This window comes from Lepidochelys olivacea, assembly GCF_965140295.1.
Source record: "Lepidochelys olivacea isolate rLepOli2 genome assembly, chromosome: 1".
NCBI classification, from domain to species: domain Eukaryota; kingdom Metazoa; phylum Chordata; order Testudines; family Cheloniidae; genus Lepidochelys; species Lepidochelys olivacea.
This window is the reverse complement of record NC_140411.1, coordinates 140,469,524-140,488,151: the sequence shown is the minus strand read 5'-3', so window position 1 is coordinate 140,488,151 and position 18,628 is coordinate 140,469,524. Positions and strand designations below refer to the sequence as shown.

At 42.9% G+C, this 18,628-nt stretch overlaps 1 protein-coding gene and 1 long non-coding RNA gene across 3 annotated transcripts in view; one reads left to right on the top strand and one right to left on the bottom strand.

Moving 5' to 3' along the window:
- LOC311517925 overlaps positions 1-16,836 on the top strand; it is a 52,677-nt gene extending 35,841 nt beyond the window's left edge. The window contains exon 3 of the long non-coding RNA XR_014710822.1: positions 13,512-16,836. This is a non-coding gene — a long non-coding RNA (uncharacterized lncRNA). The remainder of the gene's footprint in view (positions 1-13,511) is intronic.
- NHS (NHS actin remodeling regulator) overlaps positions 1-18,628 on the bottom strand; it is a 339,915-nt gene that overhangs the window by 27,848 nt on the left and 293,439 nt on the right. For both annotated transcript variants that reach the window (XM_084623083.1, XM_084623084.1), the window contains exons 2-3: positions 6,024-6,176; positions 1,512-1,645 (exon numbers count right to left, since the gene is read on the bottom strand). In XM_084623083.1, the coding sequence (XP_084479209.1) occupies positions 1,512-1,645; positions 6,024-6,176 (287 nt within the window). The remainder of the gene's footprint in view (positions 1-1,511; positions 1,646-6,023; positions 6,177-18,628) is intronic.

Sequence of the window (18,628 nt, the reverse complement as noted above, 5' to 3'; positions counted from 1 at the left end):
CTGACGTTAGTTAAGGAAACTTTACGTCCAATATACTTCCAAATCATTACATTGAACCAATTCAGATCCATAACTTGGCATCATCGTGGACACCTTTCTTCCTTGCCTCTCATTGACCCTTTTGTCTGCTCTGCTCTGCCTATGACACCACCTTTCACCTATTTCTCCTGCAAATGTCTTCCCCACCCTTTCGTCTACGCTGCCCCTAATCCCAGAATGTCCTTTCTTAGCTGATTCACAAGGCTCCCATCCTTGTTCAAGTGCCTCCTTAAGACTCACCTCTGCCATGGGGCCTCCTTGAAAATAGCCATCTAAAACATCCATTTAGTCAAAAAATAAAATAAACAGAACTAATCCATACCTTATAATGCAATTTGTGTTTCCCGAAAAGAAACAAAACACTTCATTGGAACTGGCTGCAGATTTGAACACTGCACTCGGAGCTCACCACTAGTTGGAAGTGTGCATTACCCTCAGATCCCTTTCTCATTACTACACTTTTGTATTACATTTGTATATATTTTATTGCTAAATTAAGTACGTGACTATACAATACCTTGCTACCCACTTATTCAGGCACAGACATAGGTCTAGGTGCCCAGCTGCATACTGTGTACATACTCAAATGGTGAAATTCATCCCTGTGCTGATGCCAACATAAGGTGTATGCATTATTTAAGTCCCAATAAGCCTGATTTTGAGTGCCTAAGTGGGATTTGGGACTTGCACTGGTCCTTAGCACAGGGGAGAAGTTCACTCACAGTGAAGTTCTCAAAATATTGGTGAGACTAATTCCTTTTACAATGGTAGATCTGTGAAATCAGTAATTTAATTTCAAATTTGTGCCAAGGGCTAGTCAGTACACAGGCATTGGGACAGATCTTCAGGTGGTGTAAATCAATGCAACTTCATTGATTGCACTACCATTTTTACTTGTTGGCTCTTGAGCCAATCACAGTACTCACAGAAGTCAATGGTACAATAAAGTATCTGAATGTACAGTACTGTACAATGGCAGAGGAGAGTCCATTAGCAATAAAAGCAAGTTGTGACTAGAGTTGGATGAATACTCTGTAGGCATGTGTGTAACTGCAGGCACCTTGGGTAGTAAAGCGGTACCACTACCGCCCATCATTATTTAAATTCTAGAATTCCTGGTTCTTGGCAATTGTCCTTCCAGGACTTAAATTACAACACTAAGTTCCCTCTTGGAAGTATTACACCTTGATCAGGCATTAGTTAAGAATGACACCTGAAGGCTCCTGTATAGGGGGATAAAATCTCAAGTGCCCATCTGTCTCCTAATGGAATCTTCAAAATGTAATCCATAATATCTTTACTGGAAACCAGCCTGTGTTTTGTTATGGATCAGGCAGAGACCAATGTCAACTGGATTGTAACTATAGAAATCCATAGGGTAATTATTAAGCATGATGATGAATGAACAGCATCGTTATTAGGTCCAATAATAATAATATATGTTATAACTTTAGTATGCATGAAAAGCTTACTGTTAGCAAGTGACGGTCCTTTATCTCTTTCCTCTTCTGACTGTAGATTGCAGGGAAGGGGGGAAATGGGGGAACCACCACAGAGATGGGCCCTGGGACTTTCTGCTCTCTGTTATCACCCCAGTTTCGTTGTTCTGTTTTGAAAATGGAGAAACTAGAAGTCAGTTTTTCTGATTGATGCATTAAACAAAAATCTCTTTATTGAGATTTAAACAGATATAAATAATGAAGTTTAATCTTCTAGCAAACATTCAGGCTGGTCTTCTTCCTCATTATTATTATTATTTCTGCAATAGCACCCAAACCATGAATGGTACTTTCCAAAAACAGAGGAAGATACAGTGTTTGCCCCAAGAAGCTTGCATTCTAATGGTACAGTAAGTGAGAGCTACATTAGCGGATGAAACAGAAGAGTTGGTAGACAAAGAGTCAGACAGTAAGGACACAGGGTAACTTTGTTTTTTATGCTATACATGTAATTGTTACTAAATATGTATAAAGTTCCCCTCATACCCCATTAAAATCCCCTTCCAAGGCAAAGTACCCAGACCTTTTTGACTGATGAGGTTTTACAAAACTAAAACCCAGAACTGGCTCGGCTCATATCTTTAAACAAAATAGATCATATACTCTTTGGAACGTTAGCAACTCAAATCCCAACTAAAAGATCTGTCTTGGGTCTGGTTCTATTCAATACCTTCATAAATGGTTTAGATAATGGCAAGGGGGTACATTTATAAAGTTTGCAGAAGATTCCAAGCTGGGAGGGGTTGCAAGCACTTTGGAGGACATGATCAGAATTCAAAATGATCTTGACAAACTGGAGAAATGGTCTGAAGTAAAAAGGATGAAATTCAATAAGGACAAATGCAAAATTCCTTCCACTTAGGAAGGAATAATCAATTGCACAAATATATAATGGGAAATGACTGCCTAGGAAGGAGTACTGCAGAAAAGAATGTGGGGGCTATAGTGGAGCATAAACTAAATACGAGCCAACAAAGTGATACTGTCACAAAAAGCAAACATCATTCTGGGATGTATTAGCAGGGGTGTTGTAAGCAAGACATGAGAAGTAATTCTTCCACTCTATTCAGCACTGATAAGGCCTCAACTGGAGTATTGTGTCCAGTTCTGGGCACGACAGTTTGGAAAAGATGTGGACAAATTTAGAGAAAGTCCAGTGGAGAACACCAAAAATGATTAAAGGCCTAGAAAATATGATCTACGAAGACAGATAGAAAAAAATGGATTTGTTTAGTCTGAAGAAGAGAGGACTGAGTGGGGACATGATAACAGTCTTCAGGTATGTAGAAGGTTGTTATAAAGAAGAAGGTGATAAATAGTTCTCCTTAACCACTAAGCATGGGACAAGAAGTAATGGGCTTAAATTGCAGCAAGGGAGATTTTGGTCAGACATTAGGAAAAACTTCCAAATTATAAGGGTAGTGAAGCACTGTAATGAATTACCTAGGGAGGTTGTGGAATCTCCCACATGAGAGATTTTTAAGAACAGGTTAGATAATCATCTGTCAGGAATAGTCTAGATTTAAGTATCAGAGGGGTAGCCATGTTAGTCTGGATCTGTAAAAGCGGCAAAGAGTCCTGTGGCACCTTATAGACTAACAGACATATTGGAGCATAAGCTTTCGTGGGTGAGTACCCACTTTGTCAGATGCATGTCTAGATTTAAGTTCTGCCTCAGAGCAGGGAACTTGACCAGTTGACCTATCGAGGTCTCTTCCAGTCCTACATTTCTACGATTCAAAGATAGAAACCCTCCTAGGTCATTCCCACACATCCAGCCTCCATAATGCAGATCACAGAAAGAGACTGCTCCCCTAGAAACATAATTAAAATCCAGATAATGGTTGCTGAAGATGATCTCCCCATTGGTAAAGAGAGAAATTGCCCATAAACATGCAGATGTATTTCCACCTCTTACATAAAGCTAAGAAGAAACAGAGCAAAACTGACAGCCGGAGACTCAAAGATCAAGAATTGTAAATAACTGGAAAAAACACATGATTTATTGTCATCACCCAAAAATCTGAAAATTTCCTACCTGTAATTTGTTTTTGTCGTAAATACAAACAAAATCAAAAGAGAAAAAGATCAGTAGGTAAGCCCATGGAGGATCAAGTGCAGCTATTGTCCCCTTTGAAGACTGAATGCAATTCTGAAAGGCTTCCATAAGCTAAGTATTACATGCACTGTAAGGATAAGGTGGAGTCATCATTGACCCTGCCATGGTGCAAATGTCTAAGACGAAAGAGTATCCACTGGGGCCACAGGACAGTGGAAGGTTCACTCTTCTAAAAGACACTACATCAGAGGCTAATGAGCCGAGGTCTCCCAGAACGGGATTTAAATTACATCCCAAATGGTAGTGAGGCCAACACTGAGATGCTTTGGACCCAAGGCCTAACTTCCAGTGGGAGCTGGGAGCTTCTATTGCCTATTATATTAAGTAGTATAATAGAGTATTGAGTCTATCAATAGGTGCAGTGAGGAGAAATAAGAAAGAACATTCCAGGCTAGGATTTCGTTCCCTGGTTCCACAGCTGCATCGGGTTCTGACTGCTTGATTGGCATCAGGGAGATGGATGCTGAGGCAAAGACTTGTCCCAGAACTGAGGTGTCTGTCTTCAAGGCACCAGCTACACTAGTCTCTCTCAGTTCCAAGAAAATGTCAAGCTCTGCAGAGTCTTTCATTGCCTAGAAAGCTCTAGTGTTGAAGTCTCTCCAGCATCAATCCATGCCCAAACTCAAGCTTCTTCAAAATCTTCTGGGAGTCCATGTGAGACAGGGGAATGGTTCTGTCCCTCTGTTCTTGATGCCAAGATAGAAGTAGTTCCATTACTGTTAGCATGCAGAACCAATGGAAGCGCAAGCTGGATTCTTTGTCACCGAATGCATTCTCAACAACATTGTCAGCTAAGTGCCAACAGCATAGTCTTTGTTACTGGCATTTGATGAGTGAGGCAAGGAGAACGTAACTTGTTTCTCTGATCTAACATTGGGTTTGAAGCACTGGCAGTTAAAAATATCTTTTTACTTGTCAATAATGCAAATTTGATATAGGAAGTATGATGCCACTTTTAGGTGAGCTTTTCAGAGTATAATTGCATTTTACAATATAAAAATACAGAGAAAATAAAATATGACAACGTATGACAAACTCTCTGCTAATGCTGCAGAGTTAATATTAAATACGGAGGATAGTACATTGTCAAAGCACAATTTGTTATTTAACTCCATTACCCATTTCTGTCCACTGCCATTATGCTTTGGTTAACAGAAATTCTCCTGTCCACAAGATGGCAGAAGCAGATTATCCTGATGCTAGGACACTTGCTATGCTGATTGGCTAAGGAACCCACCCCCGCACAGTTTCATTCTAATTTTAGTGCTACAATGATTGTAATTCCTTTTTATGGCTCTTTGCAGTGCTATTAAGACATACTGCCCCCACAGTTAGTTGCTGAGTTTAAAACTGCAGAGAGGTCAAAATGCAGTAATTAATTGTAACATTTTATCCAGTTAAGATGAGGTTAACAAATTTGATCAATCAATTATTATCATTAACAACAACACATGACTAAGAGAATTTCTGATATTGATGCAAATCTACTTCACCTAAGGAAGCCTGCTGCTGAACACTTTAAAGGTGACCTGCACAAAAAAGGTGATTGTTTCTTCTGCTTGTTTTTTATATTAGATATTACATCAGAACAGCCATACTAGGTCAGATCAATGGTCCATCTAGCCCAGTATCCTTTCCTCTTACAGTGGCTGTGCCAGATGCTTCAGAGGGAAGGAACAAAACACGGCAATGTATTGAGTGTTCCATCCCCTGTCATCTAGTCCCAGCTTCTGGCAGTCAGAAGTTTAGGGACGCTCAGAGCATAGGGTTGTGTCCTGGACGATCTTGGCTAATAGCCATTTACGGACCTATTGTCCATGAACTTATCTAATTCTTTTTTGAACTCACTGATTTTGGCCTTCATAACATCATTTGGGAATGAGTTCCACAGGTTGATTGTGCGTTGTGTGAAGATGTACTTCTTCATGTTTGTTTTTAAACCTGCTGCCTATTAATTTCACTGGATGACCTCTGGTTCTTGTGTTACGTGAAGGGGTAAACATTTCCCTATTCACTTTCTCCACACCATTCATGATTCTTTGGACCTCTCTCACATTCCCCCTTAGTTGTCTCTTTTCTAAGCAGTCTTTTTAAATCTCTCCTTGCCTGAAAGCTGTTCTATACCCCAAATCATTTTGTTGCCATTCTCTGTATCTTTTCCAATTCTAAAATATTTTTTTAGGTGGGGTAATCAGAACTGCACTCAGTATTTAAAATGTGGGTGTACCCTGGATTTTTAACAATGTTTTGGATCTTTTCTACAAAGAAGCAAAACAAGGGACAAACCCTGCCTAGTGCGGCTTCCTGTTTTTTCATCTTTATTCACTAGTATGGGTAAAGGGAGGGAGGACTGTGGAAGTGGTTACCTCTTCGCAAGGCTCGCAGGTTCTGTTTGGCGTGGCGGTGCAGCTCCTCCACACAGGGTGGTCTGGTTGAGGGGTGGAAAATATTTCTTTGCTGATGCCAAGGTGCTCGGTAGTACACACTCAGTTTACTCTCTGCATCCAGGTTAGAGACAGCTATAGAATCAAAAACAAGAGAATAGGACATTTACCCACTGTTACATGCAGCTTATCTGAAATAGTAAGCTAGGCATCATACTTGGAAGGTAAGTTACTGCTAAAAAGGGGGGTGCTGAAGGAGTCACGCCATGTCTCCTCCTATCTGGTGATAGGGACCACTATTCTTCTACATAACTCCACCATTTAGCATGTATATAACACCTTTCCTCTGTAGATCACACAGGGCTTTATAGAAAAAACTAAGTATAATTATCTATACATTATATCTCTGTGTTATATATGCTAGATGCGTGTGTATATATGTTAGATATCTAAGAGGCAAGTATCATTATTAAGGCTGTGAGTCTGTCACGGAAGTCACGAACTTTGGGTCTTTCCATGACCTCTGTGACTTCTGCAATGGCCAGCCGCACCAGCCGCTGCTGTTGCAGTCTCGGGCCACCGCCCCCTCCCCCCAGCAGCAGGAGTTTGGGTGGGGGGGCTCAGAGCGGAGGGTTGGGGCGTGGAGGGGGGTGAGGGCTCTGGGCAATGCTTACCTTGGGGGGCTCCCCAGGAGCGGCAATATCCCTCGGCTCCTAGGGGTAGGCACAGCCAGCAGGCTCTGTGCGCTGCCTCTGCCCGCAGGCACTTCCCCAACAGCTTCCATTGGCCACAGTTCCCAGCCAGTGGAAGCTGCAGAGCCAGCGCTCAGGGAGGAGGCAGCATACAGAGCTGCGTGGCTGCACCTCCACCTAGGAGTTGAGGGATGTTGCCACTTCCGGGGAGGTGCGGAGCTGGGTGGGGAGCCTGCCAGCCCCGTCAACCCTCTCCCTCCAATACCAGTCCTGGGCCACGTGCCATCACTGCCCAGCACCAGCAGGGGTTCCGGGCCACGCTCCGAGGCCCCCCACCAGCATCAGCACAGGACCTGGCCCCCCTAAGCAGCCACACTGCCCCCCCCCCGAGCACCCACGACATCCCCCCTGGGCCGCTCCCCTCCCCAAGATTTAGTCAGGAGTATATAGTACAAGTCATGGACAGATCACAGGCTGTGAATTTTTGTTGACTTTTACTAAAAATACCTGTGACTAAAACGTAGCCTTAAACATTATCATCTCCACTTTCAAATGGCAAAACTGAGGCACAATGAGGTCAAGTAATGTGCTCAGGGTCACCTAGTGAATCAGCAGCAGAGTAGAGAAAAGAACCTCCTAGTTAGCTCTCAATCACCCACTCTAATTACTAGACAATGCTGTCTCACTATAATATGCTATATCCTCACTATCGTACAACACGGGTTGTTAGCTCACTGCATGAAGACTGAGATTACCGGATGATTTGAATTACCGCAAATTCAAATGCTACCTTTCAGAAAAGGTACTTTTTAATAGGCATTGACTCTTGAGGGACTAAAAATTTCAATTGCTCTGCCCAGAAATCTCAAAGGACTTCCTCTGAAAGTTGCATGAACCAGCTACACATTAAGGAAGGACAGAATTTCTCAGAAACATGTGGGCCCAGGGGAGCCAAGTTTACCTTTAGTGTATTCAGTCACTAGTTTTACAAGGGACAAAATAAATAAGTAAGCCAATATGAATTCTGCAGTTCTGCGGTGGCCAACAGAGCAGATTTGTATCACTACATTCAACAGCTTGTGTAAAAAAAATTTTTTTTTTTACATCCCTATCTCTTTACTGCTTTTTTTATAAGCTCCAACACTAGTTGCCTGCATAAGATCCAGACTTTCTGATTATTTCTCTTTGGCAGTTACTCAATGACCTCAGGTTTCTCCCATAAAACTAAGGAGTCATAGTAACGACTCTGGTCACAGGGTAAAAGTCACAGTACTCTCAACACTATGCAGTGTGTGTGCACATACAGGGTGGTCAGAGAGGTTGGTTTTCACTACACAAATATGGAGCCATGAAGTCCTCCTAGCAGTGGGTCTCAGAGTCAGGGCAGATCCAGACAGTACTTGTAATCATAAATGCATCAAATCCCTTTCCTCTTCTCCCCTGGTCTTTTTCAAAAAGAACATTGATATACAGCACTCTCTGGCAAATGGTTCAGTTCAGTGACCCCATTGCTATCAGTCTCACAGGAGACCAGGTCACATCCCACAGTTCTTGACAGGGAAGCCATTCCCAAAAACAGCAGGGGTAGGAAAGAAATCCAGTCATTCATTCAGTTGTTCAGTGATAGCATTCAGTGGGGACTGATCAGCTAACAGTGTCCAAAGTTCTTTAAGCTCCTCCTGCTCAAAGTTAGGGACACCTCAGAATGTCTGTCTGATATGGTGGCAGGAACAGAGACCTGGCCTCCTCAAAGGACTGGGCTCAGTTTGGTTCTTGACCACCTGCATTTGTCTCCCACCCATACTGTTGACAAGGTTGCAGTTCAATACCAAGTGATACTCCTTCCCAATTGTAACAAGGAATACACGTGGGAAACTGATATCTGCAGACAATGAAAGCTCTTGGCTTCCTATCCATTCTGCTTACCCCCTGCTTACTCTGCAGGTAATAGCAAAAAGACATATCCTGAATAATTTGTTTGAGTAAGAACTGCAGATTTTGGCTAATGGTTACAAAATTTCTAGGATATTCTTGGATTCCACTGGGTGTCCCAGATATCTGCAATTTTGGCTGTGGTTTTCTCCTTCCATTTCTCAAGGATACTGCCTATGGGCATCCAGCATCTGCCCCACTGACAGCTTTACGTGCATCCTTGCCATTGCTCTGCTTCCTAGCTCCTACCATCTGGAGGAGAAACAGGATGAGCTGGGAAGAGGAGGAGACAGCTAGCACCATAGGCAGCCTCAGTCCCAGTCCAGTCCTCAAAAGCAGCAGCTAAAGTCCTTCCTCAAGGGTTGAGGGGATTAACATGACATTTGCAAATCACCACATCCTTGACTCTGCTTGTATGTTCTGTCCTTTTCCCCTACTCTTTGTCTTATCTATTTAAGATTTTAAGTTCTTTGGGGCAGGGACTGTCCCTTCCTATAAGTTTGTACAGTGCTTAGCACAATGAAGTTCTATAATTCGTTGGTTCCTAGCCACCTTTGTAATACAAAATAATAAATAATAATAAAGAGAATAGGCATACCACAGTGCTAAGAGAAAGCCACCATGAAACAGGAGTGGAAGGAAGGGACAACATGGAGTAGGAGAGTGGAAGGGTTGGAAAAAGCATGTTGTATATTTTAGTTTTCCCGGGCACTGCACCTTTCCATGTTTTAGGAATCTGATATTTGCAAGGGCAGTTGCCATTTTATGAGGGAGAGCTGAAGCAGCATGTTACAAAGAAGGCACACGCTGTGCTCTCTCATGGAGACTTTATTTTTGTTTTGTTTTCCTTACTCTAAAAACAATAATTGTTCAGATTGAAAGTATATGGTTGTTTTTTGTCTGTATGGAGAGAGGAAGGGCAAATCCCAGAGGGAAGTATTGGAAAGGCGGAACCACAGGAGAGGGGGAGAAAAGGGGAAGAAGCTGCAAGGGAAGAAAACCTAGAGCCAGCCTGGACAAACATAATGGAGGGAGTTGGCAGGCTATCTAAACTCCCCCAGTGATGACAAAGGTCACCCAAAGCCTTTGAGCAGGGGTGTCAGTTATGGGGAGGGTTGCAGGGCATGGTGGAAGCCCTCTTGAGGTCCAGGCAAATGCCCAAGCTGTAGGATACTCATCTGAACTAATCCTAAAGTCTGAGCATTGTGGGGTTCTCCTATCTCTGGTTTAATATGCATCTTTACAAAGCAAGACTTCCCATGGTTTCCAGTGTTTTTTGCAGTGTTGCGTCCTTGTGACAAATCGCCACTGTGTATTGTAACATCCCAATGCAATATACTACATGGGGCTGAGAATGAACATGGTGGTGGCAGATGTTTTGGGGGTAGTGATTTGCCTTTAAATATTAGTTTTGAAGCCATACTTATTCCATTATGAATATTATAAATAACAAATATCACCAGAATGCATATGCAACCCTTGGTGGCTGGTCTATCTATCTACTTGTATGGCTCTCATCACTGAAGAATCTGAACCGCTCACAATGACTAATGGAGTTTACCCCTTTGAGATAGGGAAGCCTTACCCTCATTTTACAGACAGGGAACTGAGACCTGGGGTGGATTAAGTGACTTCCTCGAGGTCACACAGAAAGTCTGTGACTGAGGTGGGAATTGTAGCCAGGTCTCTTGAAACCCAGTCCATCACTCTATCCACCACTCAAGGCATATTTGCAGAATTATCCATGGGAAAAAATGTATAAATGTTGGCAATCATTGTAATTGTGGTAAACATTCTTTATATTACTGGGGTTAGTGGATGTTCATTATCACAGAATGTATGACGGCAGACACAAATAAAACGGCAGGCAGAAGTCACCCCTTCCCATCTCCACAATAGTTGCCTGGACTCCAGCTCATGTAACTTTGTGTGGTGGCCCTAAAGAAATGGAGAGTTTTACCTACTAATGAAATGTTCATGTATATTTCATTACAATGTGACAGATCCTGCAAATCTTCACTCATGCAGAACTCCCCTGGGCTTTAGTGGCAATTGTATAGCAGTACGATGAGCAGGGTTTGGCTGAATGTGTTCCACGAAGGTTTTAAAATAAAAATGTTGAGTACAATTGTGTTATGTATTAACTATGCAGTGCTATAGGCATTCATGGTATTTTACATGTAAACTGCCTGCATTCTCTCCCTGCTCTGCTACCCCTTCCACAATAATCATTATCAGGTAAACCTATGCGAGCTAAATATAGTATTACATTAAAGAATAAACACCTGGTTCATTCTCAAAGGATATGATGCTAAGAAGCTTCAAACATACTGGACCACATCCTCAGCTAGTGTAAATCAATGTATCTTCACTAGTTCCACTGGAGCCATTTTGATTTAGTCCAGCTGAGGATCTAGCCCACTAGAACAAATAAGTCATAGCTTTTTGCACAATGCCCACAGAAATGATTTACTATCATTAAAAAGTTCCTGGGTTTCCCAGTACATCTGCTCTCCTCTTTTATGCTTTTTTTTTTTTTTTTTTTTTTTTTTTTTTGTCTTTTAGGCTCTGGTCCTGCAATCACATCTGTTAGCACAGACCCTTATGTCCACTGGCTGACACATTGATTGGGAGCTGTGTACAAAGGCTGCAAGTCCAAGCTAGTGGGTGCAGCTGCAGAACTGGGGCCTTTTCCTGTAAGCTCTTTAAGGCAGCGACGGTTTCATTTTGTGCCCAGAGCTGAACCTACTGTCTGCACTAAAATAAACAACTAAACAAACAAGGGGAGAACGATTTTGTGGTTAAAGATCACTGGGCTGGGCCTCAAGAAACCTTGGTTCCATTCTCATCTCTGCCCCATACTTGATGTAGAAGCTTGGGTTAGTCATCCAGTCTCCCTGTGCCTCAGTTCTCCAGCTGTAAAATGGAGGTAATAATATTTTTCTCGCACCCCTTCGTCTTCTCTCTTTAGAGTGTGAGCTGTTCAGGGCAGGAACTGTGATTGTACAATGCCTAGCACTAGCCTCTAGGCACTACTGTATTCTAGATAATAAATAAATAAAAGTAATACATCAGCTGTAAAACCATAACCCTTTAATTACTAACTTCTGACCATCAAAGTAGGCTGAAAAAATCCAGTATAGATGTATGAAATATAAAATTTCTGTCACCACATACCAAATTTTTTTTTGCCTTGACAAAAGAGGATCATACAAACTATCAAGTTTATTTCACCCATGAATCACTCAATTGTTTGATCTCTTCTGGAATGAAAAAAACAAGACCCCCATTTAATACAGTCCCCATTAGATACGGGTAATGTAACATTGGTTGGTTTTGTGTCAATCTGAGTCAAACAGACACACACTAATGACTATTCTCCTGAGCAGCTTTTGCAGTTTTCTAAAGGGAGGTGTAACCAGAGTTGATCACATTTAGTATTCATAGCTCTTCTCTTCCCCTCTCCACGCACTTCCATCATCCCTCCTCCTTATGGTTTTCAAAATCATAATGTGGCTAGCTGTGTATGGATGCTTGAAGGTAGCACAGCCTTGTGCACTCAAGCGTGTTTGTTCTAATAATAACGACAGAAAGGCCAAGCAAGAAAGATTTCTGCTCTATTTATTTTGATAGATCCAAGGGGTTCCCCCTACTCTCTCACTTGCCATCCCCCTCCCCTCAGCTCCTTCAGTTCCTTAACTTTCTAGGGTGGGTTTTTATTTTTTTTTGGGTGTTGGTGGTAGGGATTATAATTATCATTGGGTAGCAGGAAAATAATGTCATGTGCTTTCTGGTTCAGAGAGAAGGCATTACTGTATTTGTTGCAATATGTGAAAAAAGGCAGACCCAGGAGGGGATTTTTGCAGAGTAAGCGGGGGAGCCTATATGCTAAGGATTAGAAAGCTCAGAGCTATAACGCAGTGAAGCACTGCACAACAGAAACAAAGCCAAGGAGGCTGCTGAATCCTTCTTAAAGTATATACATTCCAAAAGGAAAAGTAGAAAAGGATCAGACAAATGAGTAAGCCTATTCTAGAGTCTGGAGCAGAGCTCCTCTTCTGAGTGGCTCTAATGATAATGACTCTCAAATCTGCCAACCATTTTTAAGAAGCCAGAAAAAATGGAGCGAGAGTAGGGGCTGTGCAAAAAAACCCAGGCCAAAAACTACTTTTCACTATAGTGCTGTGTATGGTGGCCAGGTGCTCCGTAAGTCCACAATAATCAGATGCGTGGGGTTGTGGTTGAGAGGTCCTTTTTCTCCATTGCTACTGCCCTGTATTCAAGAGAAGCTGCCCTTTCATTTTAGCAAGTGTATTTTTTCAAGGCCTTTTCAGTTAATAAAGGCAGCATATTTCCTGTTCAGTTCAATGTAACAACAAGGCTATATATGGACTTAGTTTAGCATACATCTGTCTGCAGCTAATGAGGATCATTAGCAGCAGCTTCCGTTTGATCAAACTCTTCCACGCCTGCTGCATGGGTCAATGGTAAGTTACTGTCTGTAAAGTTTATATGCAGAATATTGTAAGAAACGCAGAAAATTTATTCTGAGAAGGACCAGTCCCTCTCAAATACAAAATAATCTGGGAACACATTCAACTTCATCATGCATATTAGTGCATAAATGTTTCATTGAGGCAAGTGCTCAGTCTGATGTGAATTTTATTTATAGCCCTGACTGTCTCAAATGATTTTTTCCTTTAAGTACTTTTGTCTTTGCTGTTACATTCAGGGGGGCGAAGCCTACAATGCTGCAAAATGTACAATCTCTTGTTTGTTGTGCGTGCCTCACACTGTGTGTAAAGTATCAGCAATTTCTGATCTTTCATGGCAAACTTTTCTGCAGCTGCTGCTCTCCTTCCTCCTGGCACAAGGGCGGCTGCCCAGCCTTTCCCAACACATGACAGCAACCCAGAGAAAGAAGCAGCCATGAGACAGAAGAACTGCTGGGAACTGTGAAATAAGGAATGCTGCTACATGGCTGACAATCATGGGGATGCCAAAGGCTTTGGTGGTGCAATAAGATCACCAAGGATGGACACAGACGGAACATCCAGCCAGCCAGTCTTAAAGACCTGTCCAAAGATTGATCCAGGTGGCACTCAGTCTGGAAGGAATTTATGTTCTTTTGGGATTTGCCATGATGAGGATGATATCTTTCAGTGGCCTTCTAGAGTTTGCTAGTTCTTTCTTATGCATACATCTGAAGATTTCCCAGGACATCAGTCCTCAGCAGGGCTGGTCTAATATTGCAAAAACAGTTCATTGGAACTGCAAAGAGTTACTTGGATTGACCATGTTTCTGGCTCCCTTTTATTCATGGTTCACAAATGTTTGTGCAAAGGGCTTTTTTAATTTGCATGAACATTTGAGGAATGGCTGTTCTTGGTAAACAAGGGTATTCACTCTTCAGCACTGTTACTGCGACGGTTCAGTCATCCAACTGAGAAGCACAAATGATACCACGTGATTTAAATGAATACTCACATTCCAAGAATAGTGAATAATAAACTAAATAGTTGAGGTCAACAGTTCATGAACACCCTTTAGGCTGAAAACTGACGAAACCTAAAAGCAGATATTTGCAAATAAACAAAACCATGTGCAGAAATCAGAATTGGTTCATACAGAATCAATTCCCCAAAAGGAAACAAGGGTTACATGTCAACAATTTATTCACAACCAGCTCTAGTCATAACTTATGAATACTTTCCTAGGTCTGGTAGAAATATTCACTAGTACGTACTGATCACATACCTCACAAAACAGAGAGAGACCAGCCAAGTACGGAATAGAGCTGATCAGAAAGTTTTCTGAATTTCTGATGAACAATTTGGGGAGGCGATTTTGGAGACATTGTTCAGGGTAAATACTTCCTCCTCTAATCCTAGATCTCGGTTATATTTTTTGTAAGGCTTCACTCTGCTGAGGAGCAGCAGACTGCGCAGGTGTCAGGAGGCTCTTGAAAGGCTCAAGGTCATCAATTTCATGATTTTAACATGGGTCTTAAAGCCCCAGCTTCTTGATTATGCAAGAAATCAGCTTTCACATAAAAAAAGAAAGTATGTTTCTAACCCTCATTGTTAGGAAGCTTGAAAGAAAGCTTGAAAATGTGACCACTAAAGGCTCAGAAAAGAGAAGGAAAAAGAACCTACAATTTATTAATTTTAAGAGCACGTGATTTTCACATAAATCTCATGATTTTGGGGGGCTTGAATCATGATTTCTTTTAATGCTTTGGGGATGGAAATACTAAAGGCTCCCAGTTCAAGGGAGGGTAAAGGCTGAACAGCAAAAGCCATGGCTTGCTGCACATTCCACAACATGCCTTAACACAGCTAGAACAGTCCCTTTCTGCCAGGCACGCAGGCAGCTTATGCCTGTCCATGGCAGGATGGAGAAGAGTCCAAGTGCTCTCTCTCCCCTCTATCGCATACTGGTGTAAGGAGAGCCACAATTTCTACCTAGGGACTTGTATGTGGACTCATCACCACAGTAACTGAATGTCTCACAATTGTTAATGACTTTATCTTCAAAACACCCTGGTGAGATAGGGAAGTCGTATGTCTTCCATTCAATAGATGGGGAACAGAGGCCCAGAGAGGACGTCTGTAACAGAACTGAGAACAGCACACAGATCTCCTGAGTCCAAATCCAGTGCCTCATCCGTAAGGCTACGATTTAGTCACGGAGGTTGCGGAAATCACAGAATCCATGACTTCCAGAGACCTGCATGATTTCAGCCTGCGGCGGTGGGGAGCTGCAGGGAACCCCCACTATCTGGGGCAATGGAGCTCTGAGCCACCGCAGGCAGTGGAGGGTATTCTGGGGCTCCCAGCTGCTACAAGCAGCAGGGAGCCCCACAGCTCCGAGCCACAGGTGGTGGGGGACCCGGAGCTCCGAGCCCCAATGAGTGTTGGGGCCCCAGAGCTCCAAGCTGGGGCCTCCACAGCTGCCAAGCCACTGCGAACAGTGTAGGGACCCTGCAGCTTCCCATTTTGTCATGGATATTTTTAGTAAAAGTCACCGCCAGATCATGGGCTTCTGCAAATTTTTCTTGATTGCCTGTGACATGGCCGTGACTTTTACTTAAAATATCTGTGACAAAATCAGCCTTACTCATCCACAAGACCACGATCAGGCTATTCATATATTGTACTTGCATCTTGCCAATACAGTGACACTTTTTATGTTGCAACCACATTTTCTAAGTGACCCCTGACAATTTCCTGTCTTACGGTGTACCGCAGGTTTGGGAATAACAGCTGTTGGGGGGGGGGAACTAATGGACAGCAAAAAACTCATCAGCATTTAGTGTTCAGTTATCTGGACAGATTAAAACATTGGAAAGCATTATTTGGATGTCTTTTGGTATGCAGACACCTGAGTTATGCATTTACCTGATATTGACTAAACTGGAATAACACCACATGCAATTCAAGAGGGCTGGATCAGGAGCGTGTGATTCTTATGCAGGTAAGAAGATTGTGCCATTAAGCAATGCGCACTTACCTGGAGAGTACTGCTCTGCAGTCACATTCCCTGACTCTGCCACATTTAGTCACTGTTGACCAAATATGAATGCAGTTTTAAATGCTTTTCTCTCACAGCATCAAATAACTTATAGCATGGTCTGCCATAAGCCTGAGCGTTTCAAAGACTTCGTTAAGGGATGGACGATGACCTCCCAGAAGTACACACCACTGTTTATTTTTAGGCCTTCATTCCTGGAAAGCTCCCCTGCTCAATGGTATCTTTTTCTCTCTCTGTTCTTATTCTCCATCAGTGCCCTAGACTGTTTCAAACAGGAGACTGCTGCAGCTGGAATAGCAATGCTTGATGAGCTCTGCTGATGATGAGTATCAAAGAGTGTATCTAAAGACAGAAGGCTTATGTTTGAGTGTCATAACAGATTTGCCCTTCTAACCCGTGAGCAAGGTGGGGAATAAAAACAGCATTTATACTGTATGTGCATGTGTATACATATATTATACATATCTATGTACATACATACAACCCCATTTTACAAACACACAAGAGTTCTGTAAAGAACAAATCCCTCTGCAATCCACCCATTCTGATGCACGGTGGCAGAAAGTACTGAAGAGAACTGCAACATGCTTATCTATTAATAAATGTCTTAAATATTAAATAATGTATGTGCAACCGTACTGTTTCTGTGAGCCTTGTTCTGTTATAGGCAGAAGCAAATCCATCAGGGCAAGCAGCTTAGTAAGCAAAATGGAAAACTACTGAGGTGCTCCGGCCGTATTCCCAGGGCTGCTGAAGGCACGTGACTCGACAAAGTTTTCTCAGTGGCGTGTGCATAAAATTAAACATTTCATCCTCTCCTTCTGCGGCTTCCACTGTCCTACAGAAAGGTTATTCTGCCCCAGCTGAGCTTCTTCATGTTTGTAACAGGGGGAGGGCTGATTCAACATGCAGCAGCAATGCCGGTGGAGGTCTGGAGAGTATGTCATCAGGATGAGGGCAAAAAGGCAGAAAACTGAAGAGCTTCTGCCAGGCAAATTTAAGGCTGCTGTTTGCTCAGTTTCCTTTCAAGCTGAGCCACTATTCATTCCAATTAGCTACTATGCTCCCAAAAAAATAGGGTTACAATATATCTGGGTTTTCCCGGACATTGCCTCTCTTTTGAGCCTCCTTTCTCTGTCCGGGTGGATTTTTCAAACAACAGGAAACGTCTGGGGTTTTTGCAGAATAGACCAGCTGCAGCTCAGAAAGAGCCCCAATTAGTCTGCCTCCTGATTGGTCCCTCCCCTGCATCTGATTGGTCCATTTCCCTGCAGCCACAGCTGCCAGATCCCACCCACTCAGGCCCCAGTTCCCATCCCTGGCACAGGAAGGCACTGACTGATGGCTGTCACTGCGTCCTGGGCTTGCACCAGCCACCCTGTCACTGTGACAGAGAGTGACACTGCCCCCTACCTCCAGGGAATACCCCCGCCACAAGTACCCTCTCCAATACCCCCTACACTACCCCCATTCTAGCTCCCCCTTCCTCCCTCCCGCCTGCTCCCCTGCTCCGGAAGTGTCCGCTTTTTGGGAATCTAAAATACGGTAACCCGACCAAAAAAGAAAGCATCTCTGTACTCTCCAGGGTACCAGAAGTATTGTGGCACCAGTGGCTGAGTGCGTAACCTCTGTAGCACACTCAGTAAGCACTCTTCTCTCCCCCCACACTGATACTTCTTTCATATACTGAATCAGTGCATACCACTGTAGCCGTAGAGTTTGCCTTAGCTGCTTCAACAGGTCACTGTAGTGCTCCTCCTTTTATCACAAAGTAGGGTGTGGTTGACTGTGATGTTGCTCTCACAATGCTGATTTCACATGCCACCATCCATGGTCAGGCTTTGCAGAATTCATGTGTTTTTTCTGCTTGCCTTGGTTAATACTCAGTTTCAGGATCTCATGACAAAACCATCCATATTTCCCGCCAGACTATTTTTAATGAACAATTGTATGCACATTTTTATGATAGGTCTAATGATATTTCTGCAAAAACTTCAATCGCTGCCTCCTGCCAATTATCTTACCCAAGATAATCTCCCTTGCATATTTATTTGCCTTCTGAAGTAATTCTCTTCTGAGTCTGACCCCAGCACCCCCTCTTCAGGAACAAGCACAAGCTCATGCATCGACATCCATACCCAAGACACAAGCAACCTCTCCACGTATGTCAACACAGAACTGGGGACCTTCTCAGCCTTGCCGATACACACTGGGAAGATACCACCTGACATAGAACTCTGTTGCCTTGGCACACATGGAGATAAGAACCTGCTGAACGTTCTTTGTATAGCAAATACATTCTCATTCTGTTTGAAGTCTTCACAGCTTCCTGATATCACCACCTAGGAGCAAAGGAATAGCTGAGACTCCATGTTCATTCAGTCCTGGGCTTCTCTGCTGACATCACCATTGAAAGTGCCAACTTAATAC